General features: G+C 36.8%; 1 protein-coding gene across 1 annotated transcript; it reads left to right on the top strand.

Annotated features, from left to right (window-relative positions):
- Positions 1 to 1,566: 1,566 nt before the first annotated feature.
- On the top strand, positions 1,567 to 23,450 carry LOC140847098 (uncharacterized). The gene is made up of 5 exons (XM_073226195.1): positions 1,567 to 1,739; positions 2,880 to 3,094; positions 14,587 to 14,713; positions 14,968 to 15,060; positions 16,786 to 23,450. Exons 2-5 carry the CDS (start codon positions 3,017 to 3,019, stop codon positions 19,110 to 19,112), a joined length of 2,625 nt encoding a protein of 874 aa, XP_073082296.1. The 5' UTR covers positions 1,567 to 1,739; positions 2,880 to 3,016; the 3' UTR covers positions 19,113 to 23,450.
- Positions 23,451 to 23,474: the final 24 nt, after the last annotated feature.

Below are 23,474 nucleotides of genomic sequence, written 5' to 3' on the forward strand. Positions count from 1 at the left end.
TGTTAGTCTTATTTTATCCATCCATCCCTCCTCAGTGAAGTTTTTAAAGGTAATATATGCCTATAAATGGTTCCATATGAATCTCTGAAAAAGAAATTTTCTTTATAACAATCACATTATGAACAAAATTAACAATAATTCTTATGCCTCTGGTAAAAATGTGTGTTCATTAATGGGCTTCCACAGATTTTTCCTCAGACCAAGCTTTGGGAGAAGAAACCTAAGCATATTTCCTAGCAAGTCCACCCCTCTAACTGGTCCACAGGGGGACGTAACTGGCCTGAAGATACCCAGCATGCTCACATCGGAGCCTAGGTCTAGTTTCCTCACCTCAAAACTTCCCCACTTGCTGGGACTGAAGCCAGACTTTCCGTAGGTCATAGAAACTCCTATGACTCTCAGGTAGAATTTCGTTGCAGAGGCAACTTTTAAGATGGATTTTTAAGAATGTTTAGGAGTTCACCAGGTGAAAGGAACTGTGTCTTTATACCTCCCCATTGACACAACCTTCCTAAAGGAGTTGGAGGAGTGCTGGCAGCTCCCGAGTTTAGGAGAAGCTAAGGGAAGAGGTAAAGACTGGACTTAGGTTTCATTTATACAGTAAGGACATTGTTATTACTTAAAGTTTAATTTGTAAATAGAAATAACAGTTTTCCTTAGCTGCTTTTTATCACACGTTGGCCATATGAAAAACATTGTATTTTTATTCTTGCTACCTACTATAGTTCTACTTGCTGTGGTGGAGACTAATGGAAATTAACGGGGGTTCAAGTCTCTGTTCCCCACTCCAGCCCTTCATAAGGTGACACCTTCCCCTGGTGCTATCTCCCAGGAGAGTACTGGACCACCCCGACCTCCACACAATTTCCCTTGGTGGTTAACCCCTGACGGTTGAACCACCCTTCTTGCAACCGACAGTCCATTCTAACTGTCGCTTTCGCCCCGGAACCGACTCTCGTCCTGACCTCTCCATACCCTCCCTGAGTAATTTATTTAAAAAAGCGGATTGTATCGTCCTGACTTCTATCCTTATTCCCCAGTGATTTCTCCCAGGATCCAACAGGAGCATACAAGACGTCTGTCTGTCCTGCCTTAGTGGTTTTTGCTCCCTTCTTCCCCAGCGGTTTCTCCCAGCAGAGAATTGCTCTCTGCATAGCGTTGTATCTCTACGGGCAATGTACCTTTTCTAAATATAACACGGAGCGCCATACCCCACTGCCAAGACCTTCCTCATCTCACAAGCCTACCCAACGAACGGTTTATTTCTTTGCTGTACGGCATGAACACACTTTCAAGATGGCGGCTCTCGAGCAGATGCACTGTTGGGGGAAGCCATGTTCTCTGCCCACAGTGCTCCTTACGGTCACTGCACAAAGTCCAGAACAACGTATCAGCGCCCTGTTGACTGTTGGCGGAACGCAGCTTCCAAGGTAACTCAGAGCATGCGCAATACCAGCCGTCCGTAGGGGCGGTGCTAGAGGCCAGACCGGAAGTAGAAGGGTCCTCGAAGGCTCTTGGGCCGTTGATATCTGGAGCAGCTCCACATTTTATGCCCGAGAGGTATCAGAGTGATTTTGGTTGGCCATGATTAAGGATTCTGTGGGCCGGTGATGGGGGTGTTGTGTATAAAGTTAGTGATGGCGGTTTCTGCATTCAGTGATGGCGGGTCTGTGGCGTTCCTTGCCGGCTGTTTCGGAGGTCAGTAGTGAAGTCTCGGGTTAGTGATCGGGATCTTTAAGGTGAGCGAGGGATTTGTGGTCTCAGTGATGGGAGTCTGGTCAGTGACTGCGGGCCTGTGGGTCACCTTTCAGGGTCGGTGGGGGTCTATAAGGAGCTTGCTTTCTAAACGTTCACCAGTTTTGGTGTGTAGCATTTTATTGTTCAAATCTAAGTGGTTTAAAAACTTTTTAAATTTAAGTTATTTCTTTGACCCAGGAGTTCTATAGACGTACATTCTGTGTTTCAAATAATTCCTCTGGGTAATGCTTGAGATTAAAAATTGCTTTGTGGGCTAGTTCACAGTCAGTTTTCATAAATGTCACATCAGTTACATAAAAACAATGTGTTCTCTATTTATTGTAATGTTCATATCTATATATCTCAAATTATTTTCTCTGCTTAATTACAGAGAAAGATAAACTCACACTGTAGAGGTGATTTGCCAACTTGTTTTTCCTCCTGTCAGTTTCTGCTTTACATATTTGAATTATTATTAGGAACACACTCATATGTTTTTAATAATAGATATGGCTAAATAACTCAAAAGATATTACAACAAGTAAAGCTTCCACAGATTTATAAAAGAGCTCATTTTCCCAAATGATTTCCAGCATTGGGTTTTGTTTTTTTATATAAGTTTTTATGATCCTGAGGAGAAATGATATCTAATTGCTGTAATGCCATTTTCCTATTAGCGAAGTTGGCATCTTTTTGGTTAATTGTCACTTAAAATTGCCTTTTCTGTGAATTTTCATGTTCTTTATTTAGTTTTTTTTTGTGGGCTTTTTTTCTTATTAACTGCTAGATGTTTTTGTTTAACAGTAGAGATAACCTATTGTCACATACTGAAAATGTATATGTAATTATTTTTAAGTCATGTTTTAACATATAATTAGGAATGCCATCTAGTCAGAAATACTTTTTACTTTTATATCATCTGGGTTGTCTTAAGATCTCTCCTACCCCATCACGAGGTTATAAGCACATAGTCCTAAAATTTATTTCAATATTCTTTGGGATTTTAAAAATACAAATACTATTTTTTTACAAATACAAAATTGTATTTTTTACAAATACAAGTACTACACCTTGGTGTTCCCAGGAAATGTTTATGTAATGAGTGTTGAATATATGACGACGTGGAAACATTTTCTTTCCAGGTTTCTAGGTGTCTCTGGGAGCTGTAGGGCAGGATCTTTCTCCAGACTGCCTTTTTCCCCCTCAACTCAACTGTGGTTGAGTTCACAGATGTCCACCAAGCTTTATACCCTGAAGAGAATAAAGTGTGAGACCTACCATGACGATGCCTGCTACCTGGACCCTTCCCCAGAAATCTCTGGCCCCGGCTCCAGAGGAGCACAGCAGCTCGTTTGAGGTGAGGACGAGAAATCCCAGGAGGTGGGAATCTCTGATCTGCCGTCAGCAGAGCCTCTGGGCAGAGGCATATGGGCCACAGGAAGCAACCAGACTTTCTTACTGCCCAGAAACAATCTTGACCTTTCTGCCAAGAAAGAGCAACACATGGGTAATGTTGCCACATCTAGCAGCCAACTGTACGGCAGCCGAGGGTTGGAATGTCAAGGAAAACTGTCCTTTGTTTTGTCCTTGTGCTATATTGATCTTTTGGCTGAGGATAAAATTCCTAGTTAGAAATCACTTTTGTGCAGGATTTTGAAGGTATTTTTATTCTCAAACTGTTTCCTTGCACATTCTCTATATTCTTTCTGAAGTTTCTGTTTTTTAGATGTTGGTTCTCCATTTTTTTCCCTCTACTGTTTTCTATTTTTTTGCGACTTCCCTTTCTGGTAAACTTGTCAACTTTGTCTTTCACCCCTTCTGTTGAGTTTCTGGTTACTACGATGAACAGTTTAATTCAGTTTTAAGTCAAAGTTTTAGTTGTCAAAAACTTTCTTTTCTAAATATTCCTTTTTATTAGCATCCTCTTATTTCATGGATGTAACTTATCTTTCTGAAGATACATGGAATGGTTTATTAGGAATAGTTCAGTTTTTTTCTTACTGAAATATCGTTGATACACATTCTTACACTGGTTTTAAATATACAACACAGTGGTTCAGTGGTTACCCATATTAAATTCTCACCCCCACTAGTGCAGTTACTGGTCAGCTTAGGAAGGTGTTACAGAATCATTGGCTATATTCTCCATGCTGTACTAGGAATAGTTTAATTTTTTGAATAGGTAATATGTACACTTAGCTCATAAATTGAAAAAATACAAAAAGCAATACAGGGAAAAATAATATAGTGAGAGAAATTCAGGGGAAGGATAAGACTAGATCACCCACCTCTGTCCACTACATGCTCAGGTCACCCCATATAGGTGATCAGTTTTATTGGTTTTCTTTGCTCAGTTCCTTTATGCAAGGAAAAACAATTATATATATTTTTTCTTTTCCCATTTTACAAAAAGTGGCATACTGAGCACACTTTTGCATATTATTTTTTTAATGCTGTGTAAAACAGTACATGCTATGAACAGTGAAGTGGTGAACGTCCTTGTCGTGTCTGTCCTTTCTATGGTGTATATAAGAAGTGGAATTTTCAGTTCAGGCTTTTAATCAAAGGCAGTCTCAGCTGAATCTTAGTGAACTTCTGCTTCTGCTACTGTTGGGCAATACTTTGATTGGGTATCTTAATAGTTTGTAAGAGAAAGGAAAAATGGGGTGAGGCAAATCTTTAATTGGTAAAGCAGCCATCATTCGTGTTAGCCAAATAAGGGAGCTTTGGTTACGTTTGTGATTTGAACTAAAATTTTAATTTTTGTTAGTGTTCAGACATGATTATGGAGAGGTTTTGGTTTTGTCAGAGAATGATCTTGTTTGAAGTTGGTGTTTTGTTTTTGTGTAATAGGAGAATACCGTGACCTAGCTGATCCTGCCTGGATAGCTCCTGGTTCTGAGACCTGATAGTGGCAGGCTAACTCAAAAATCAAGGGCTGCTTTTCTCCTTATTGTAAATGTAATGTAAAAATTGACTCAGAAGCAAAAACCAAAAGAAAGCTTGGGGTGCAATTTTGGGAACAGATCAGGAGGAATTTAAGATGAAAAATACCCAAAGGGATGGGAGAGAGTGGTTCAAACAAAAGTAATAATATACCAAGAATTATAAAAACTGTCAACATTTATTTAACTAACACTATATCTTTGAACTATATTAATAAAATGAACAGAAATCATACAATTGACCATTTTATCAAATATTCTCAAAAACTTACTGGTCCAAGCAGGCAAAAAATATAAACCTTTGCTATAATATTGATTCTATTTTCTGACCAAGAGCATAAAATTGGAAATAAAATGTAAAAGGCTTTTGTACATTGTGAGTGGACTTAGGGCCACTGGAGTATACATTTAAATTGTGAATTTTATGTATGTTTTACCATGGTTTTTTTTTTTTTTAGTAGATATATATTTACTTTTAATAAGAATTAAAAAAAAGATTGGCTTTCCAACTCCAAGTAGTGGCTTTCTCAAATTATTCAGTCCCTGAGATTATGGTTGCCTGAAGTTGTACTGCATAAAGTCACTGTAAAATACAAATATACATGTCACACCAGGTATCCTCATTTGCAAAACATCTGTGAGATGCAATTATGACTTGCCACTGAAAGAAAAGGCTCTCATTAAAAAGAACATTTTTAAAAAAAGAGCCTAGTTTAGACTTTATAAAATAGACCCAATGCAGAGAAATATGCTTTGTAAAGCAAAGACATTTTAAGAGTACGGCCACTTAGAATATTTGACTTGGAACTAATACACAGATTCATCAAATCTCCAAGCCCTGTGGAATTTCAATTAGCTACTTGCCAAGAGCCATAGATAGTATAATATAGCTGTACAGAGGAAATACCATCTGCCTCTGTGACCAAAAATCACTCTAGTATTGATGCCTATGCTTCCTCAGAGCTCCCTTGATTCTGCCAATATCATAGCTATGGTTAACCACAGAGAACTTCTCTGTGAATGTCCCCAACTACAGAGACTATAGGTAGGCCAGCAAGGCAAGGGATTCACAATAACACTCATTATGCTGATAGTCTATGGCACAGCTGACCACGATAAGACATCATGAACAAATGCCCAAAATTGATGGGAACTACTGAACCCTTGCCAGTGCCTGTGGCAAACTAGACATCTAAGCTTTTCCAATTATGCTATCTTTGCTGATCAAGGAAGAATGTAATGTAGGATAGTTAATGTAAGAACAAACTTGCTGTATCTCCCATTACCAGAACCTCTGAGATGATACCAGCATGATCAAAAGAAGTACATAACAACTATGGACATTAAGAGATGGTTTTCATGTAGTGAAAGTGTTCTTTCCCCGATCAGCCATGTAACTTATGGGTAAGCTTTTGTGATCGCCTCTCACTTTAAGATGATCCTAACAGGATTCTGTGTACCTACAGGATTAAATCTAGCTTTCACCAAGTAACTGACGACTCATTACTGGTTCTGACTGCTGCTCATTTTAACCAGCAGTCAGCATGAGGCAAGTTAGTATTTGTAGTATGGCAGGACCCAAATATCATCTGTGTCAGAGTAATTAGTAGCATATAAAAAAATCCACTCTAGTTAGTTTAAGAAAGAAAGTATTAATTATAGGATTTCAGAAAGTTCACAAAGTCTTTGGAAGGGTTAGAGAAGCAAGCTCTAGACTAAGCTTCCAGGAAAAATATCCAGAACCACATATTACAGAGCCAGTCCAATAAAATTGGTCTCTGGGAAAATTGGGAAACTGCTGCAGTCACCACTGGCCCTAAACGTGCTGCCTTTGCAAAAGAACTCCATCCCTAAACTGTCTTTTCACATAACTCTGTTTCTCTCTACTTTCCATTTCAGTAGTTTGAATATCATGTGTCTCAGTATTATTTTCTTTGTATTTATCCATCTTGGTGTTTTTTGAGCTTCTTGAAAATATAGATTGATGTCATTCATCAAATATGACATATAACATTCTTAGATGTTATTTCTTCAATATTGCCTCTATCTCAATCTCTCTTTTTTCTGGGACTTTAATTATATATACATTGAATCTTTTTACTATGCTTTATATCTCTCTTATGTTCTTTATTCTGCATTTCATTTTATTTTTCCTCTTTATATGCTTTAATTTGAATATTCTCTATTGACCTGTCTTCAAGTCCACTAATTCTGTCTTCTGTTTTGTCTAGTCTGCTCTTAAAGCTCATGCAGTAAGTTCTTAATTTCAGGTATTATATTTTGCATTTCTGGAATGTCCACTTGATCCATTTTTATATATTGTAAATCTATACTGAAAGATTCCATATTTTTACCCATTTTGTCCATCTTTTCCATTTTCCCTAACATATTAATCATAATTATTTTGCAGTTCTTCTCTTTTAACTGCACCATCTAGATAATTTTTGAGTCTTTTTTTTTGTGATCATTGATCTACAATTACATGAAGAACATTATGTTTACTAGGGTCCCCCCTTCACCAAGTCCCCCCCACAAACCCCATTACAGTCACTGTCCATCAGCATAGTAAGATGTAGAATCACTACTTGTCTTCTCTGTGTTACACAACCCTCCCCATGCCCCACCCACATTATACATGCTAATCGTAATGCCCCCTTTCTTTTTCCCCTCCCTTATCCCTTCCTTCCCTCCCATTCTCCCCAGTCCCTTTCCCTTTGGTAACTGTTAGTCCATTCTTGGGTTCTGTGATTCTGCTGCTGTTTTGATCCTTCAGTTTTTCTTTGTTATTATACTCCACATATGAGTGAAATTATTTGGTATTTGTCTTTATCCACTTGGCTTATTTCACTGAGCATAATAGCCTCTAGCTCCATCCATGTTGTAAATGATTTACCGTGATTTTTTAAAAATAATATTTTTAAAACAGTAATTCTAAAATTTTTTAAGAGTGAAAGGCTAGCAAAAAGAAACCTCCATATCTGAAAACCTTAAAAAATTTTCTATATAAATATTCTTTAAAGGGAAAGTCACAAAGGGTCTTACAAAATTCTTTGAGTTGAATTTCAAACATACATTTTAAAGTTTGTGTGGTGAAGCTAAACTATAGATGGGCAGGGGGCGAGAATAGAGATTTAAATGCCTTTGCCAAGGAGTCCTGGAAGTTTGGGTGGAAAAAAAATGAAACCTAAGGTATGAGTTACACTTTCAGCTGAAGAACTTAGAAAAAGAATTCAGTGAATATAAAATAACAGTAAGGGTTAAAAAAAGATAAGAAATCAGTCATATAGAGAACATTTGCATTGATTTAATTCTGCCTTTTAGAATATTGTATGTATGTGCAAATTTCATGTTTAATATTTCTGAATGTTATATAGGCACTTGAAAAGAATGTTTCTAGGATATAAAACTTAACCATCTTACCAATAAGATATCTTACATAGTTTTGAGATTTTTACAGTGTGGTGTATTTTTAACACTTTATCTCTTGGAGCTGAGAGGTACTGTTTAAAGTCTCCCTCCATGAATATATTTATTTCTATCTATATTTACCTGTAGTTAGTGTTTATAAATTTTGATGGTATATAATTTGCTGCAGTGATGATAATGACATCTGAAATTCATTCTGGATTGTGTCTTTGTCAAGTTTAATATTTTCCCGTAGAATTCAGCTGTCTCATATTAAAATGGAGGCTATTGTTTCTTTCCATTCTATTGGCATTTCCAGAGGGGCCTTTGCTCTTTCTTTTACTGTCATCCTTTGAAGTCCTTGTGCACTTCTTCTGTAGAGCAGTGGAAAGATGCATTTTATATTATTGTTCTGATATTATACTTTTTATATATCTTTGACTATACATGATGTTTTTTCTGTGTCCCCTCTGGTAATTTGGAAGGTTTAGATTATTTTTTGTATGTGTGATTGTTTTAGTGTCACCTTCATTAATTTCTTGAACTAAATCTTTAATCTCTTTGACAACATCTATTAAATTTGTACTTTGAATAATGATGAGTTTTATGCAAGCCATAATAAGGATTCTTTTATTTGTTGGATGTTTCTATTGAACTCCATTTTTATTTCATTTCTGTTTTCCTTTAAAAGTCCTTATTTCCATTTTATGTTACTCGCTTGTTCAAATCTGCTCTTTGCCACTTTTTTTGTTTTCACAGAGTATTTTCATTGCTTTCAGAGAGACCTTCATTTCTGTGTGCTTTTTCTTTCCTTTATACTTGTTTACTGAGTTCTATTTTTCAAAAATTTAAATAAGCATTTCCTTAGCCTATGTTTTCCATTATTTCTTCCATGGATTCTTAAACCCCTATTTAATTACCATAGTGAATTCCTTGAGTTCATGGTGAATGTGTTTTCTTTATTTTTAGGGTTCATGGCTTGTTTTTTGGTATCATTAATATGCAGTCACATGAGCAACACTGTGGTTACTAGACTCCCCCCATTATCAAGTCCCCACCACATACCCCATTACAGTCACTGTCCATCACCGTAGGGTGAATGTGTTTTCTTTATTGTGTGATAGTTTATTTTTAGCATGTTCCTTTTCATCATTTTCTTTCATCCTTTTTGCTTATAATATCTTTGTACATCAGGAGATTTTTATCATTATCTCTGTGAGGAGATCTTTTCCTGGAAAAACTAATTATAAAAAGCTCATTTGGTAAGGCGTCCAAGCTACTTATATGATATAAATAATCGGCAGATCACAAAGAAGTAAAGCTTAATCTGTTTTTACACAAATAAATAACATAGCTTTCAAGCATCATATTTTAGACAGTAAAAACTACAAATATTTTTAATACTTAATCCTTGTCCTTGCTGCGTGCTCATTCTGTCCAGAATTCAGTGACCTACAACTCCTGAATTTTCATCTTTATACTAGCTCTGTATCCAGCTGCCTAGGGTACATCCTTAAAAATGTCTCATGTAAATCTCAGTATGAACAAGATTTAAATCTTTATTTATCTTTCTCTCCAGCTTCCTACCTCTAGTCTTTAAATCCCTCTGTGGCACCACAATCTGCGGTTATGCAAAACCAGTAACAATTATTTGAGTCTCCTTTTCTCATCTTCACACTTGATATCAGTTTCACCTTCTTAATAATTAACATCAATCACTTTTATAGCCTTGCTAAAGCGTTACTTGAGGTAAGTAAGAAATTCATGTTTTCTCACATGAACTGTGAAGTGGGTCTCATGACTGATTTTCCAGTCTTTCCCATTCCAAAATCTTCTGTTTTGAGAACTGTCTTAGTTCAGTATACTTCTTTGAACTTTTATTTATTTTGAAATAAATAAAGATTCAAAGGTCATTACAAAATACAATACAGAGAGTTCTATAAATTTCAGTTTGTGGTAGTACATGATTTTTATTCATTGCCAGATCCATTTCGCTAATATTTTGTTGAGAGTTTTTTGTACTTAAGTTCATGAGACATCTCAGTATGTAGTTTTCTTTTTTGTACTGTCTGTCTAGATTTGGTATCAGAGTGACACTAGCCTCATAAAAGTAGTTGGGAAGTGTTCCCTGCTCTTCTGTTTTGTGGATGAGATTGTGTAAAAATGAGCCTATCTTTTTAAATATTTAGTAAAATTCTTTAGTTAAAACTATCCGAGCCTGGAGCTTTTCCAGCAGCCTTTAAGTTTTTAATTTAATGGTAATTGGGTTATCAGCTTATCTACTTCATAAGAGTTGCATTGTGGTAGTTATCTGGTTTTTGAGGTCACTTCCATTTCTTACAAGTTGTTGATCTATTAGCATAGAGTTTTTGTATTCCTTCATTTTCCTTTTAATGGCAGTTGGATATGTAATGATATCTTCTATTTCATTCCTGACCTTGGTGATTTGTATCTTCGTTTTATCTTTGTTAGTCTGGTTGAATAATCAGTCAGTAAAGTTTATCAATTTTGTTGATTTTTTTTCAAATAATTGGATTGTGTTTTATTGACTTTTCTCTAGTTTTCTTTAATTTTGTTTTCAATTTCATTGATACCTTTTCCTTATTATTTTCTTCCTTCTGCTTCCTTTGGGTTTATTGTGCTCTTTCTAGGTTCCTGAGGTCAGAATTTAAATTATTGACTAGAGAACAATTGATATAATTGACATATAACACTACATTAGTTTCAGGTGTACAACATGATTCGATACTTGCATATGTTGTGGAAAGATTACCATAATAAGTCTAAGTTAACATCCATCACCACACAGTTACAAATTATTTTTTCTTGTGATGAAAACTTTCAGGATTCATTCTCTTAGCAACTTTCAAATATCCAATACAGTATTAGTAACTGTAGTCACTATGTTGTAATTATATCCCCATGACTTATTTAAAATAAATTATAAAATACATTATAAATTATAAAGTATAACTTAAGTTTATACATTCTGATTACCTTCACCCATTTTGCCAACCATCCACCCCTGCCCTTGGCAACCACCTATCTGTTCTCTGTATCTATGACTTGTTTTTTTTAGATTCCACGTATAGGTGAGGTCATAGGGTATTTGTCCTTCTCTATATGACTTCTTTCACTTAGCTTAAGGCCCTCAAGGTCCATCTATGCTGTCACAAGTAGCAATATTTCTTTCTGAATAATATTCCATTTTACACACACACACACACACACACACACACACACACACACACACACATTTTTTTATCATTCATCCATCAGTGCACACAAGTTGCTTTTATGTCCTGGCTAATGCTTCAGTGAACATGGGGATGTAAATATCTTTAAGAGTTAGTGCTTTCATTTCCTTTGGCTAGATACCCAGAAGTGGAATTGCTAGATCATGTGGTAGTTATATTTTTAATTTTTTGAGGAGCCTCCATACTCTTCCATAGTTGTTGTACCAATTTGCATTCTCACCAACATTGCACAAGTGTTCCCTTTTCTCTAGATCTTCACCAACATTTGTTATTTCTTGTCTTTTGCTTTAGCCATTTTAATGGGTGTGAGGTGATATCTCACTGGTTTGATTTGCATTTTCCTCATGACTAGTGATGTGGAGCATCTTTTCATGTGCCTGTTGCCTATCTCTGTATCTCTGGTAAAATGTTCATATCCTCTGCCCATTTTTTATGTGGATCATTTGTTTTCCCTTTCCTATTGTAAGCATTTAGTGCTATAAATTTCCCTCTCAGTATTGCTTTATCTGTATCCCCCAGATTTTGATATATTTTCACTTTAAGTTTCCACATATTTTCTAAATTTCTTTTGAGAATTTGTCTGACTTACATGTTATTTAGAACTGTTTAATTTCCAAATATTTTGTGACTTTCCAGACAGCTTTTTTTTATTATTTTCTAGTATAATTCCTTTAGAGATTTTCTGTTTTCTTTCTGTTACTGATTTTTAGTTTGGTTCCATTATGGTCAGAGAACATACTGTATATTATTTCAATTCTTTTAAATTTGTTGAGGTTTGTTTTACAGCTTAGGATATGGTTTGTCTTGGTCATCGTTCAATGGGTGCTTGAAAAGAATGTATATCTGCTATTATTGGTTGGAGTGTTCTATAAATATTAATTAGATACTTTTGTTTCTTCTTCTGTATCAACTGATAATTTTCTGTCTACTATTTCTATAAATTGCTAAGTCTGGGGTATGAAGTCCCTATAATCCTTTTTTTTAACTGTTTGTGATTCCAGGTAGAAAGAGCTAATCCTTCAATTATGCATTCCCAGATTAGATTTTTTTTAATATAGAGGTTTATGTTTTTTAAAAAACATTTTATGAAAAAAAATGTAAATGTATACAAAGTAAAGATTAGAATAGTTTAAAGAGTCCTTGTATCTATTGTACCTATCACCAGCTTTAGTAGTCATCAACATTTTGCCACTGTTATTTCATCTAAAACTGCCCTCCCTGCCAGCTCCTGGATTGTTTTAAAGTAAATCCTATATCTTATCTGTAAATACTTTGATATGTATCTCTAAAAAATGAGAATTCATTTTTCCTTTTTGTTTCACATACTCAGTAAGCCAGTGTCACATCTAAAACATAATAATAGTAATTCCTAGATACCATCTAATACCCAGTTATTGTTTGAATTTCTCCAAATATGCCATAAATATCTTTTTGATGTTGGTATGTTTTAATCAAGAGGCAAACAAGGTTCACAGTTAGCATTTGGTTAGTATGGCTCTTAAGTCTCTTTTAATAATGAGTCTTTAAAAAAAAAAGAAAAAACATTTTTCTATTTTAATTTATTCTTTGAAGAAACAAGTCATTTGCTGCCTTCTGGATTTAGCTAATGTTTCAGTCTTAATATTGTTCAGTACATGTCTGTACTGGAACATATTATGTATGAGTTTGTTAGACCTGGAGGCTTAATGAGATTCAGTCAGCTTTTTCTTTTTGTGGCTAAGAAAGCTTAATGGATGGTATAATAAAATTACTTACTCTATTATGTCAGGAAGCACACAACTGGTTATCCCTTTTTGTAACATTAAAATTGATTGGTGGATGTAAATGTTTAGCTGATCCATCCATTGTAAACTTATCTTCAGCTTTAAACCTGAGACAGTGAACAGCCATTAATGATAATTTTCTAAATCCATTATTTCAATAGAAGTTACAAAATGATATTTTAATTCTGCCCTAACCTCTTCACTTATTAGCCAGAATTATTCTATAAGGAGATTTTTCTCATCATTTATTTGGTTATCCTGCAGTACAGATCTCTCAGGAAAAAAAATTTGACAAATCTGATTACCTTAATTACCTTTAAAGTAAAAAATCCTTACTTGTTATGTGATCAAACCGTTGTTTTCATAACCACCTTCCTGACATGTCATGTGGACTCTTGTCCATTTATATAGAGTTATTTGCTGCTCCTCAAACTCATCATGTATTTTTCTGTCTCCACACCTTGGCTTTTTGTCTTTTCTAGGAAATTACCCCCCTCACCCCCATTCTATATTAACTCATCTTCCAACTTACATTCCTCAACTAATAGAAGCTTACTCTCCCATGAAAAATGTATTGTTTCCTTGTTTGGACCTTCAGTGTGTTCCACAGAGATTTACGTTTGACACCTTAGTGAACTTGGATCTTATTTTTCTCTTCTTTTAAAGGTTAGGTCTTGCTTATTGTAAGTTGCTGGAAGTCTTAAGTTGCTAGAATTTTTTTAAGTCTTTTAAGTTGCTAGAATAGAAAAATAAATCATTTCTGTGTTCCCAGGACTAGCATATGGCTAGTCCTAAATTGCTCAAAAACTGAATTGTTGGTGGTTCATCTAGTTGCTAGAAGGCTAAATGATTGCCAATTTCAATCTCCAGTTTTGAAAAATGAGTAATTGACTACAGCTCTATAGAGATAGCAGAAATTATTTGTTGGATTTTTTTCTTCCACAAAGTATTACATAAAATTAGATATTTAATATGTACCCTATATGAAATAATCATTTTTTTTTAAAGTTCCTGAATTATATAGGTATATGCATTTGTCAAAACTTCAAGTGATACATTGAGGATTTGTACGTTACATTGTGTGTAAATTTTACCTTAAGGTAAACAAATATTATACTCCAGTTAACTTATATTTTGAAATGTTTAGGAGGAAGTATACTGGCATCTATAATTTAAAATGCCCAGAAAGTAAGATGGATTGCTGGATTGGTAAAAGGATGGGTAAATGGGTGAAAAACAAGTAGAGTAAAATGCTAATGGTAAATCCTAAGTGATGGATATACATGTTTTCACTATATAATTCTTTTAATTTTCTGTATGTTTGAAAATTTTCACAAAAAATATTAGGGAAATAGGGAGTCAAGTTTTTAAAAAGAGGTAAATTAACAACAAAAAAACTCCACATTGCATATTTTTAAGTATAGTGTCTCCATCCCCCAAAGCTAACTATTCACATTGAACAGGAATGTGCCGTTACAGGGATCTGTGTCCTTCAGGGATGTGGCTGTTGATTTCAGCAAAGAGGAGTGGCAGCAGTTAGACTTTGCTCAGAGAAACCTGTACCGGGATGTGATGCTGGAGACTTACAGCCACCTGCTCTCAGTAGGTAAGCACAGTCACCTGGGTTCCCACTGGCGGTATTTTCATTCTCAGTTGCTTTGAGACATCTGAAATATGTGATGGGTTTTGTCTTTGAATTGCCTAGGATTCTTTATCCCTTTTGGGCATTCTGTATTACTCTGCTCCCAGAAATGTATGGTTACTTTCCTGAAGAATAAAGCTGCATTGAGCAAGACTTTATTGATTGGGCTCTGAAACACAATTATCTGGACCCCATCCTTTATCATTTCTCATGAACAGGGTATCAAGTTCCTGAGCCAGAGGTTTTCATGTTGGAGCAGGGAAAGGAGCCATGGGCATCGCATGGTGAGAGCCCACATCAGAGCTGTCCAGGTGAGTGAGTGTGACCCCGAAGGAGACAGGGGAGTAAATCCCAGCTGTCTTGAGAAAGAGTAACATCTTTGAAATGCTATTAAGATGATTCTTCAGGCAGGCTTTCAGGGTTTTTTTATTGCTTGATGAAGATCTTGACATTGGTGTCTCCACTAAATACCTTCTGCTTACATGCTTTGTCATTTCTTCACTCTCTTCTCCCTTAGATTCGTAGAGTCTGGATCTTGTGCCAGTCTGCTTCATTAAAGATTTTCTTTCTTTCTTGGTTATGCTCTTTTCTAACATTTCTTTTTCTTTCTACCTTCCCCATTGTCTGAGATTCATTCTTTATGCATTTAGGCGTTCATGGATCTGCTTTTTTTCCACAGTTACTATATGTCATACATTCCCACTAATGCTAGTCTTTTCATTTTTTTCTTTCTCACTGTGAGATACTACAGAACTTTATCTCCAGCCAACCTATCTTCCTGTATTCCCTATAGGCACTGATACAAGATTTGTCACTTCCCCATTCCCTATGCCTTTCATCCAACTGATGACCTAAGGGGTCACTGTCACCTAACTTTTAGGAGTACCTTTCTAACATTTTCCTCCAATATTGCTTGAGTGACTTCACACTGATTGGGGTCCCTCTGCCTGGTTGGCTGATTTTTGTAATTGCTTTATTTCTGTATTTTGCATGATGATGTTTGAGTTTAATCATTGTCTTCTTTCAGGATACACTATCATCATCCATCTGGGTAAGGATTCTCTATTAAGGGAATTAGTCTTCCCTTGTTCACAGTTTCACTTTCTGCAGTTTCAGTTACCCATGTTCAGCTGAAGTCCAAAAAGTACTAAGTAGAAAATTCCAAAAATAAACAATTTGTAAGGTTTAAATTTTGCGCCATCCCACACCATCCCTTTCAGGATGTGAATCATCCCTTTGTCCCATGTATCCATGCTGTATACACTATCTGCCTGTTTAGTCACTTAGTAGCCATCTCAGTTATCAAATCAACTGTCATGGGATTATAGTTCAAATAACCCTTATTTTACTTAGTAATGCCCCCAAAATACAAGAGTAGTGATGTCTGACAATTCAGATATGCCAAGGAGAAGCTATAAAGTGCTTTCTTTAAGTGGAAAGGTGAAAGTTTTTGACTTGTTAAGGAAAGAAAAAGCAATACCAGATTCAGTACTACCTGTGGATTAAAGCACTCACTGGGGATCTTAGAATGTATTCCCTGTGCATAAAGGGACTTGTATATTTTATTTTTCAATTTATTCTCTTCCCTTTTATTTTCCCAGACTCATCTTACTTCCCATAGGCAATTGTTTTATATAATGGAAACATATTTCTTAATTTATGCATATTTCTTTAAAATTTAAAGTGACCTAGGATATGTATAATTAGTCTATATAAATGTTACTCTGCTATGTATCTTGGTCTTTGCCTTACTTTTTCCACTTCTATCCATTGTTGCAATGTGTACATAAAATTTATTTCTTCTAACTGCTGAATTGTTTCCCATTACCACTATCACTAGACTCCTCATCACATGAGCCACCTTCTCCCTTTTCTATGTGTGCTTACTGAATGAGCCATATGACTCTCCTCTCTAGCTCATTCTTTGAGGAGAGTTTGGGTTTCAAAGCTCATGCAGAGAATTTCTGAAAATGCTGCTTTCTATGTTGAGAGGACAGGTGACGCTACAAGTGATATTTTGTTGTATTTTATTCTAGAAGAATTGTGGCAGACTGATGACCAAATAGACAGCTATCAGCAGAGAGAAAACAAACCTTTAAGAGATGTTGCTTTCATTAAGAAAATACTGACTACAAAGAGGGATTATGAATACAAAGACATTAGAAAAATAATTCATGTGAGCCAAAACATTCCTTCCCCAAAAAGACCCCATCAATGTGACTCTTTTGGAAATGCGTTGAAGCATAATTTAGACTTACATAGTCATAATAAAAACAATGCATCAAAGAACATTAATAATATTACTGAATATGATAAAATTTCCTCCTATACTGAACAAGAGTATACTCCAGAGAAATTATGGGACCATAATCATGTAAAAATCCTGAGCTATAAACAGATATCTTCTCAACATCAGAAAATTCATACTGGGGAGAAATCTTATGAATGTGCTGAGTTTGTAAAGATCTTCACCCAGCAGTCACAACTAAAGGTCCATCTCAGAGTTCATACAGGAGAAAAACTGTATGTGTGTGTTGACTGTGGGAAGGCATTTGTAAAGAAGCCAGAATTCATTACACATCAGAGAACCCATACTAGAGAGAAGCCCTACAACTGCAGTGAATGTGGAAAAGCCTTTTTCCGAGTATCTTCTCTCTTAAGGCATCAGAGAATTCATACTGGAGAAAAACCCTATGAATGCAATGAATGTGGGAAAGGCTTCTCTTATAACTCAGATCTTAGTATACATCAGAAAATTCATACTGGAGAGAGACACCATGAATGCAGTGATTGTGGCAAAGCATTCACCCAAAAGTCCACCCTGAAGATGCATCAGAAAATTCATACAGGTGAGAGATCCTATATATGTATTGAATGTGGACAGGCATTCATTCAGAAGACACACTTGATTGCACACCGAAGAATTCATACTAGAGAAAAACCATATGAATGCAGTAACTGTGGGAAGTCCTTCATTTCCAAGTCACAACTCCAGGTACATCAAAGAATTCACACAAGAATGAAACCTTTTATATATACTGAATATGGGAAGGCCTTCAACAATAATTCCAGTCTCACTACCCATAAGAAAGTTCAGATTAGAGATAAATCTTCCATATGCACTGAATGTGGTAAGGCCTTTACCTACAGGTCAGAGTTGATTATACATCAGAGAACTCACACTGGAGAAAAACCTTATGAATGCAGTGATTGTGGAAAAGCCTTCTCTCAGAAGTCGGCACTCACAGTGCATCAGAGAATTCATACAGGAGAAAAATCATATATATGCGTGAAATGTGGGCTAGCCTTCATCCAGAAGGCACACTTGATTGCACATCAAATAATTCATACAAGAGAGAAACCTTACAAATGTGGTCACTGTGGGAAATCCTTTACTTCCAAGTCACAACTCCATGTGCATAAGCGAATTCACACAGGAGAGAAACCCTATATGTGTGCTAAATGTGGGAAGGCATTCACCAACAGGTCAAATCTCATTACACATCAGAAAACTCATACAGGAGAGAAATCTTATGTGTGTCCTAAATGTGGGAAGGCCTTCACACAAAGGTCAGACTTGATTACACATCAGAGAATTCATACTGGAGAGAAACCTTATGAATGCAGTACCTGTGGAAAAACCTTCACCCAGAAGTCACACCTCAATATACACCAGAAAATTCACACTGGAGAGAGACAGTATGAATGCCATGAATGTGGAAAAGCTTTCAACCAGAAATCAATACTAATTGTGCATCAGAAAATTCATACAGGAGAAAAACCCTATGTATGCACTGAGTGTGGAAGAGCCTTCATTCGGAAGTCAAACTTCATTACTCATCAGAGAATTCATACTGGAGAGAAACCTTATGAATGCTGTGACTGTGGGAAATCCTTCACTTCTAAATCTCAGCTCATGGTGCATCAACCAGTCCATACAGGAGAAAAGCCATATGTGTGTGCTGTATGTGGGAAAGCATTTAGTGGCAGGTCAAATCTCAGTAAACACCAGAAAACTCATACTGGAGAAAAGCCCTATATCTGTTCTGAATGTGGGAAGACCTTCAGACAGAAGTCAGAGTTGATTATACATCATAGAATTCATACTGGAGAGAAACCTTATGAATGCAGTGACTGTGGAAAATCTTTCACTAAGAAATCACAGCTGCAAGTGCATCAGCGAATTCATACAGGAGAGAAGCCTTATGTGTGTGCTGAGTGTGGGAAGGCCTTTACTGACAGATCAAATCTGAATAAACACCAGACAACGCACACTGGAGACAAACCCTATAAGTGTGTAGTCTGTGGGAAAGGCTTTGTGCAGAAATCAGTGCTCAATGTTCATCAGAGTATACACACTTGAGAGAAATAGTATAAGAAAATTTTAGTGAGATCTAGTCTGATCGTACATTACTGAATTCATGCGGTAGAAAAATATACATGAGTAGAAATGCCCCATCAAAATGTCACTCATTACAGAAGAGGACCTCTGAGATGGCCCTGAACAAGGGGGGCCCTTCCCACATTGTCACCAGTCTCATTAAGCCTTGGGTCATCCTTACTGAGAAGGAACTTTGCCAATTTGATACATTAGAATGCCTCATGAAAAATAAAATGGAAAATGGAACACTTACCAAATCCTGCATAGAAAAGATTATGTTCAGTCATGTTAATGGTAATCCTGTTTACTGTGGAATAGGTAAAGTGCCAACAAAGTTAAATGGTAGGACAACATAATAGGTATATGTGATAGTAAGAAAGTCTTAAGTTCTGTGAGATGCTTGTTGCAGAACATACTAACAGAGTTTTGGGCCTTTTTTTGTTCTTCTGTTGAATTAACATGGTTGTGCATATCCAGACCCCCATTAAGTATTTCTGTCAAGAGAGAGACCCACAGTAAGAAAAATTCTTTATGTATGAGACCCTTAATTGCATTATGACTGCCTGTTGGAGCTCAACAGCATGTCTGCTGACTGCCATTTTGTCCTGCGTAGTATTTACTGACCTTCAAAGAGGCACCAGCATAGTGTTTTGTGAATTCCCACTTCCCCTCAGAAAAGCTTCGCGGTAAGAATTTTCAGGTCGCCTTGGTCAGCACTTCACTCCAGTCTTCCTTTTGCTATCCCAGTTCTTCCAGCTCACTTGCCTTACTTAATGACTTTGCTTTTAAAATAATAACAAATCAGTAACATATTATAATAAATCTCAGCACACATTCATGTTAGATCTGTGTCCACCTTCATGTCATATACTCTACAAGCATCTTTTTCCCCAAGTGCCTAAAACCTGAGTTCAGGTCCTGCCTCAGGTCCTTTGCATTTGCAGTGCCCTCTTCAGTGAGCACAGTTCCTCATTATATCTGTGTGGTTAGCTTCTTCATGTCTTACAATGGCACCTTCACAAAGTCCTTCCCTGTGCTACGCTGCCCAGTTTAAAATTCCAGCCCCCTCACTCTTCCTCCTTTCTCCCTCTCCCTAGCACTTATTGCCATGATGTCCTGTATATTTTACTTGTTTATGGCTTCCACAGTAAAAAGTTTTCTTCTGTTTTGCTCACCACTGTGAGCCTAGAACTGTGCCTGACATACAGTAGGCATTTCATAAATGCACACTGTGCAGTGTTGACTTTACTCATCCCATGACTTCCCTTTGATTCTTTATATTGCAGCATAAGATGCTCCATAGGGGAGAACTAACTTGGCTAAAATACGTTAGGTTTTTTCACCTCTAGTTTTTACCTGGGTTGTGCCTCTTTCCTGGCCCTAAAACTGAAATGTAAACCTTTTAGACTGATGCCAGCCCCCTTAAAGAAGGGAAAACTGAGACACAGGAAATCCCACATAGATGCTTGTGTTCCAGAATTTCCTACCATGATTCTGAAATACCCCAGTCAGTTCCAGAGTGATTGTAGAAGAGCTTGCTCACTCTGCCCTGGCATGCACAGCCTTGCCCCACACCAGTTACACAACAGAGCCTTGCTCACCCCCATACCTGACCTACAGACCCACTCATCCCTAAAGATGTGCTCAAAGCTAATAGTATAAAGGGGCAAGAGCAGAAAGGGGCAGACTTTCCTCGGAAGCTAGGTGTCCAACCCAACACTGTGCAGCAGTGGCCTCATAAGTTCGGGCACAGGGTCTGATTGAACACTCAGCTGCTGGACAGCCAATGAGGCAGTCATTGGCAACACTGGGAGAGGAAGTAGATGGTTGTGCAGAGATGCTCTCACCTTTATGAACAGCAGCTTGGTGGTGGAGGGTGGGGGCAGAACCTGGCTGGGGTGCAGGGCTAGGGATTCCTTTTTAACCTCACCCAAGTCCCCATTGCCATACCTTAAATCAGTATCTGACCCATTATTAGCTTCCTTTCATCTCATCCCTTCACAGTATCTGATGATCCATCAGACAACCTACCCTATCTTAGAACAATTACTGGTTGCCCACTGTTAGCCCCCTTTACCTCATCCAGAACTGTATCTGGCGCTTCACTCAATATCTTGTGATCTACTATTATTCCATCTTAGGACAATGTTTGCTGACCTCAGGAGAGTGGACATTTCCTTATTACTCCCTTCTTAACCTATCCCAGCACAACCCTCCAGTATTCCCCTTACACCTACTCAATTACTATGTTCGTCACCTCATTAATTCCAGGAAATAGTGTCTGGAGATCTCATTATCTCTTCCTCAATTACCTCCAGCATAATGTCTGTTATTTTCACCTGATTTGTGAGAGTCTGGTGACCTCTATACTCCCCATTTATTTCTACCTTCACCTAAGTAGTGACTCATGATCACTTATTATAGTCCTCAGACAAGGGAATTGTATACCCCACCTAAGCCAGGTTAATACTATGTCCTGATACTTTCATTACACTTCTAGCAGGATGGCTTGTGAACACCCTCCATTGCTTTCCCATCACACTGATGGTGACTGATTATCCCCATTATCCCACCTTGCAGTGTCTTTAACCAGCATGTGGTGATCTCCTTAACATCAAAATTTTGGAGAATCCACTATCCTCCTTTCTTTAGAATCCCCATGAATAACCAGAACAGTCTGTTGATACCTATTAGTAGCAGTATCAGTGACCCCTCCATTAAGTCCTGGTAGTATTGGCTGTTGCCCTATTAGTCCCTATTAACACATTGCTGATTCCCCATTGCCCACATTGCTTCATGAGATCCCTCAGTGTGGCTACTACAAGTTCCCCAGTGTTGTTTTGCCATATCTTCACTGTTTTCATGGACAGGAGCCCTAGAGGATGGAAAGGGATGAAGATGAGGTCCTAGCTTAATAGACCCCTCTGAATTACTGGCCTGGAGTGGGCTGGGGAGTATCTGGGTGCCCAGAGATCATAAGCTGAGCTTCCCATGAAGCAACTAGAATCCTGAAAACAATGCATTCAAATCCTGCTGCCAGCACTGACCTGCTGGGGGACTCTGGGTCAGCCCAGCAACCTCCCCTGTGGGTCTCAGTCACCTCACCTATAAAATGGAATTATGGAGGATGAAGTGATGTAATATGGGTCAGGGTTTAACAAGGGAGCAGGGCTCGTGAGGACCAATTTGGGTGTCCTGTTAATAATATTACTAGTCTTAAGTTGACACAAGCATCTGACCAACCTCTGTGTGGCTGTGCCCAAAACTCACAAATGGAAACGTTTTATTGAAAATTACTTTGACTTTGTGTTTATTATTATAGTCCTGATATATTTTTAGATTTGTTGAGGTAATGTTTACTTCAGGTAATATTCATCCTTTTTAGTGTACACAGTTCTGAGAGTTTTGACAAATGCATACAATTATGTAGTTGACAGAGAACAGTTCTTTGCTCCCCCAAATTCCCTCCTGTCCCTTTCTAGGCAGTTTCACTCCCAGCCCCTTGCAGTCACTAATCTGATCTGTTTCTTGTCTCTCTTGTTTTGCCTTTTCCACAATATCATATAAATGGGTGCTTATCTATAGATAAGTATGTTATTTATCTGCTTTGGAATCTGACTCTTCATTTGATGTGATGTATTTGAGGTTCACCCATATGGTTGCATAAGATACCAATGGAAAATAAGCTAGTGAAAAGATCCTCAACATTATTAGTAATCAGGAAAATGCCAATTAAAACTATGATGAGATACCATCACACATCTGTTAGAATGACTAAAAGAATTAGACATAGTACCAAAAGTTATCAAGGATGCAGAGCAATGGAAACTCATGCATTGCTAATGGGAAGGTAAAATGGTATATCTACTCTGGAAAAAAGTTTGGCAAGTTCTTATAAAGTTGCCCATATAAGTGCCCGACAACTGAGCTATCTCATTGCTAGGTATTTACCTTACAGAAATGAAAAATTATGCATGGACTTGAATGTTCGCAGAAACTGCATTCATAATTGCCAAAATGTTGGAAAGAAAACAAATGTCCATTATTGGGTGAATAAATAGATTGTAGTATATAGGATACTACTTAGCCATTAAAAGGCTAATTTTGACACCATAAAAAGGAATAATTTATTGACGGCTACAACATGGATGACTCAAAAGTTTTATGCCATGTGATAATTTATATTTGATAAAAGATTATTTATTAGATCTATAAGTATAAATTAGACCTGTATATTAGTAATAATTTTATGTCCATATCATTATATGTAATGTATATTTATGACAATGATACACTGTAATGTAATACCATTTATTATACCTTATTGTAATAAATGTCTATTTT

The sequence above is a fragment of the Manis javanica genome, chromosome 17 (genome assembly GCF_040802235.1).
Source record: "Manis javanica isolate MJ-LG chromosome 17, MJ_LKY, whole genome shotgun sequence".
Classification (NCBI taxonomy): Eukaryota; Metazoa; Chordata; class Mammalia; order Pholidota; family Manidae; genus Manis; species Manis javanica.

What these genes read in the sequence shown, in the direction of transcription:
- LOC140847098 (XM_073226195.1), top strand. Translation starts at nt 3,017, where the DNA reads ATGACGATGCCTGCTACCTGGACCCTTCCCCAGAAATCTCTGGCCCCG. An exon ending in AGCACAGCAGCTCGTTTGAG is followed by an intron (nt 3,095 to 14,586) that starts GTGAGGACGAGA and finishes GTGCCGTTACAG; the next exon opens with GGATCTGTGTCCTTCAGGGA. An exon ending in CAGCCACCTGCTCTCAGTAG is followed by an intron (nt 14,714 to 14,967) that starts GTAAGCACAGTC and finishes TCTCATGAACAG; the next exon opens with GGTATCAAGTTCCTGAGCCA.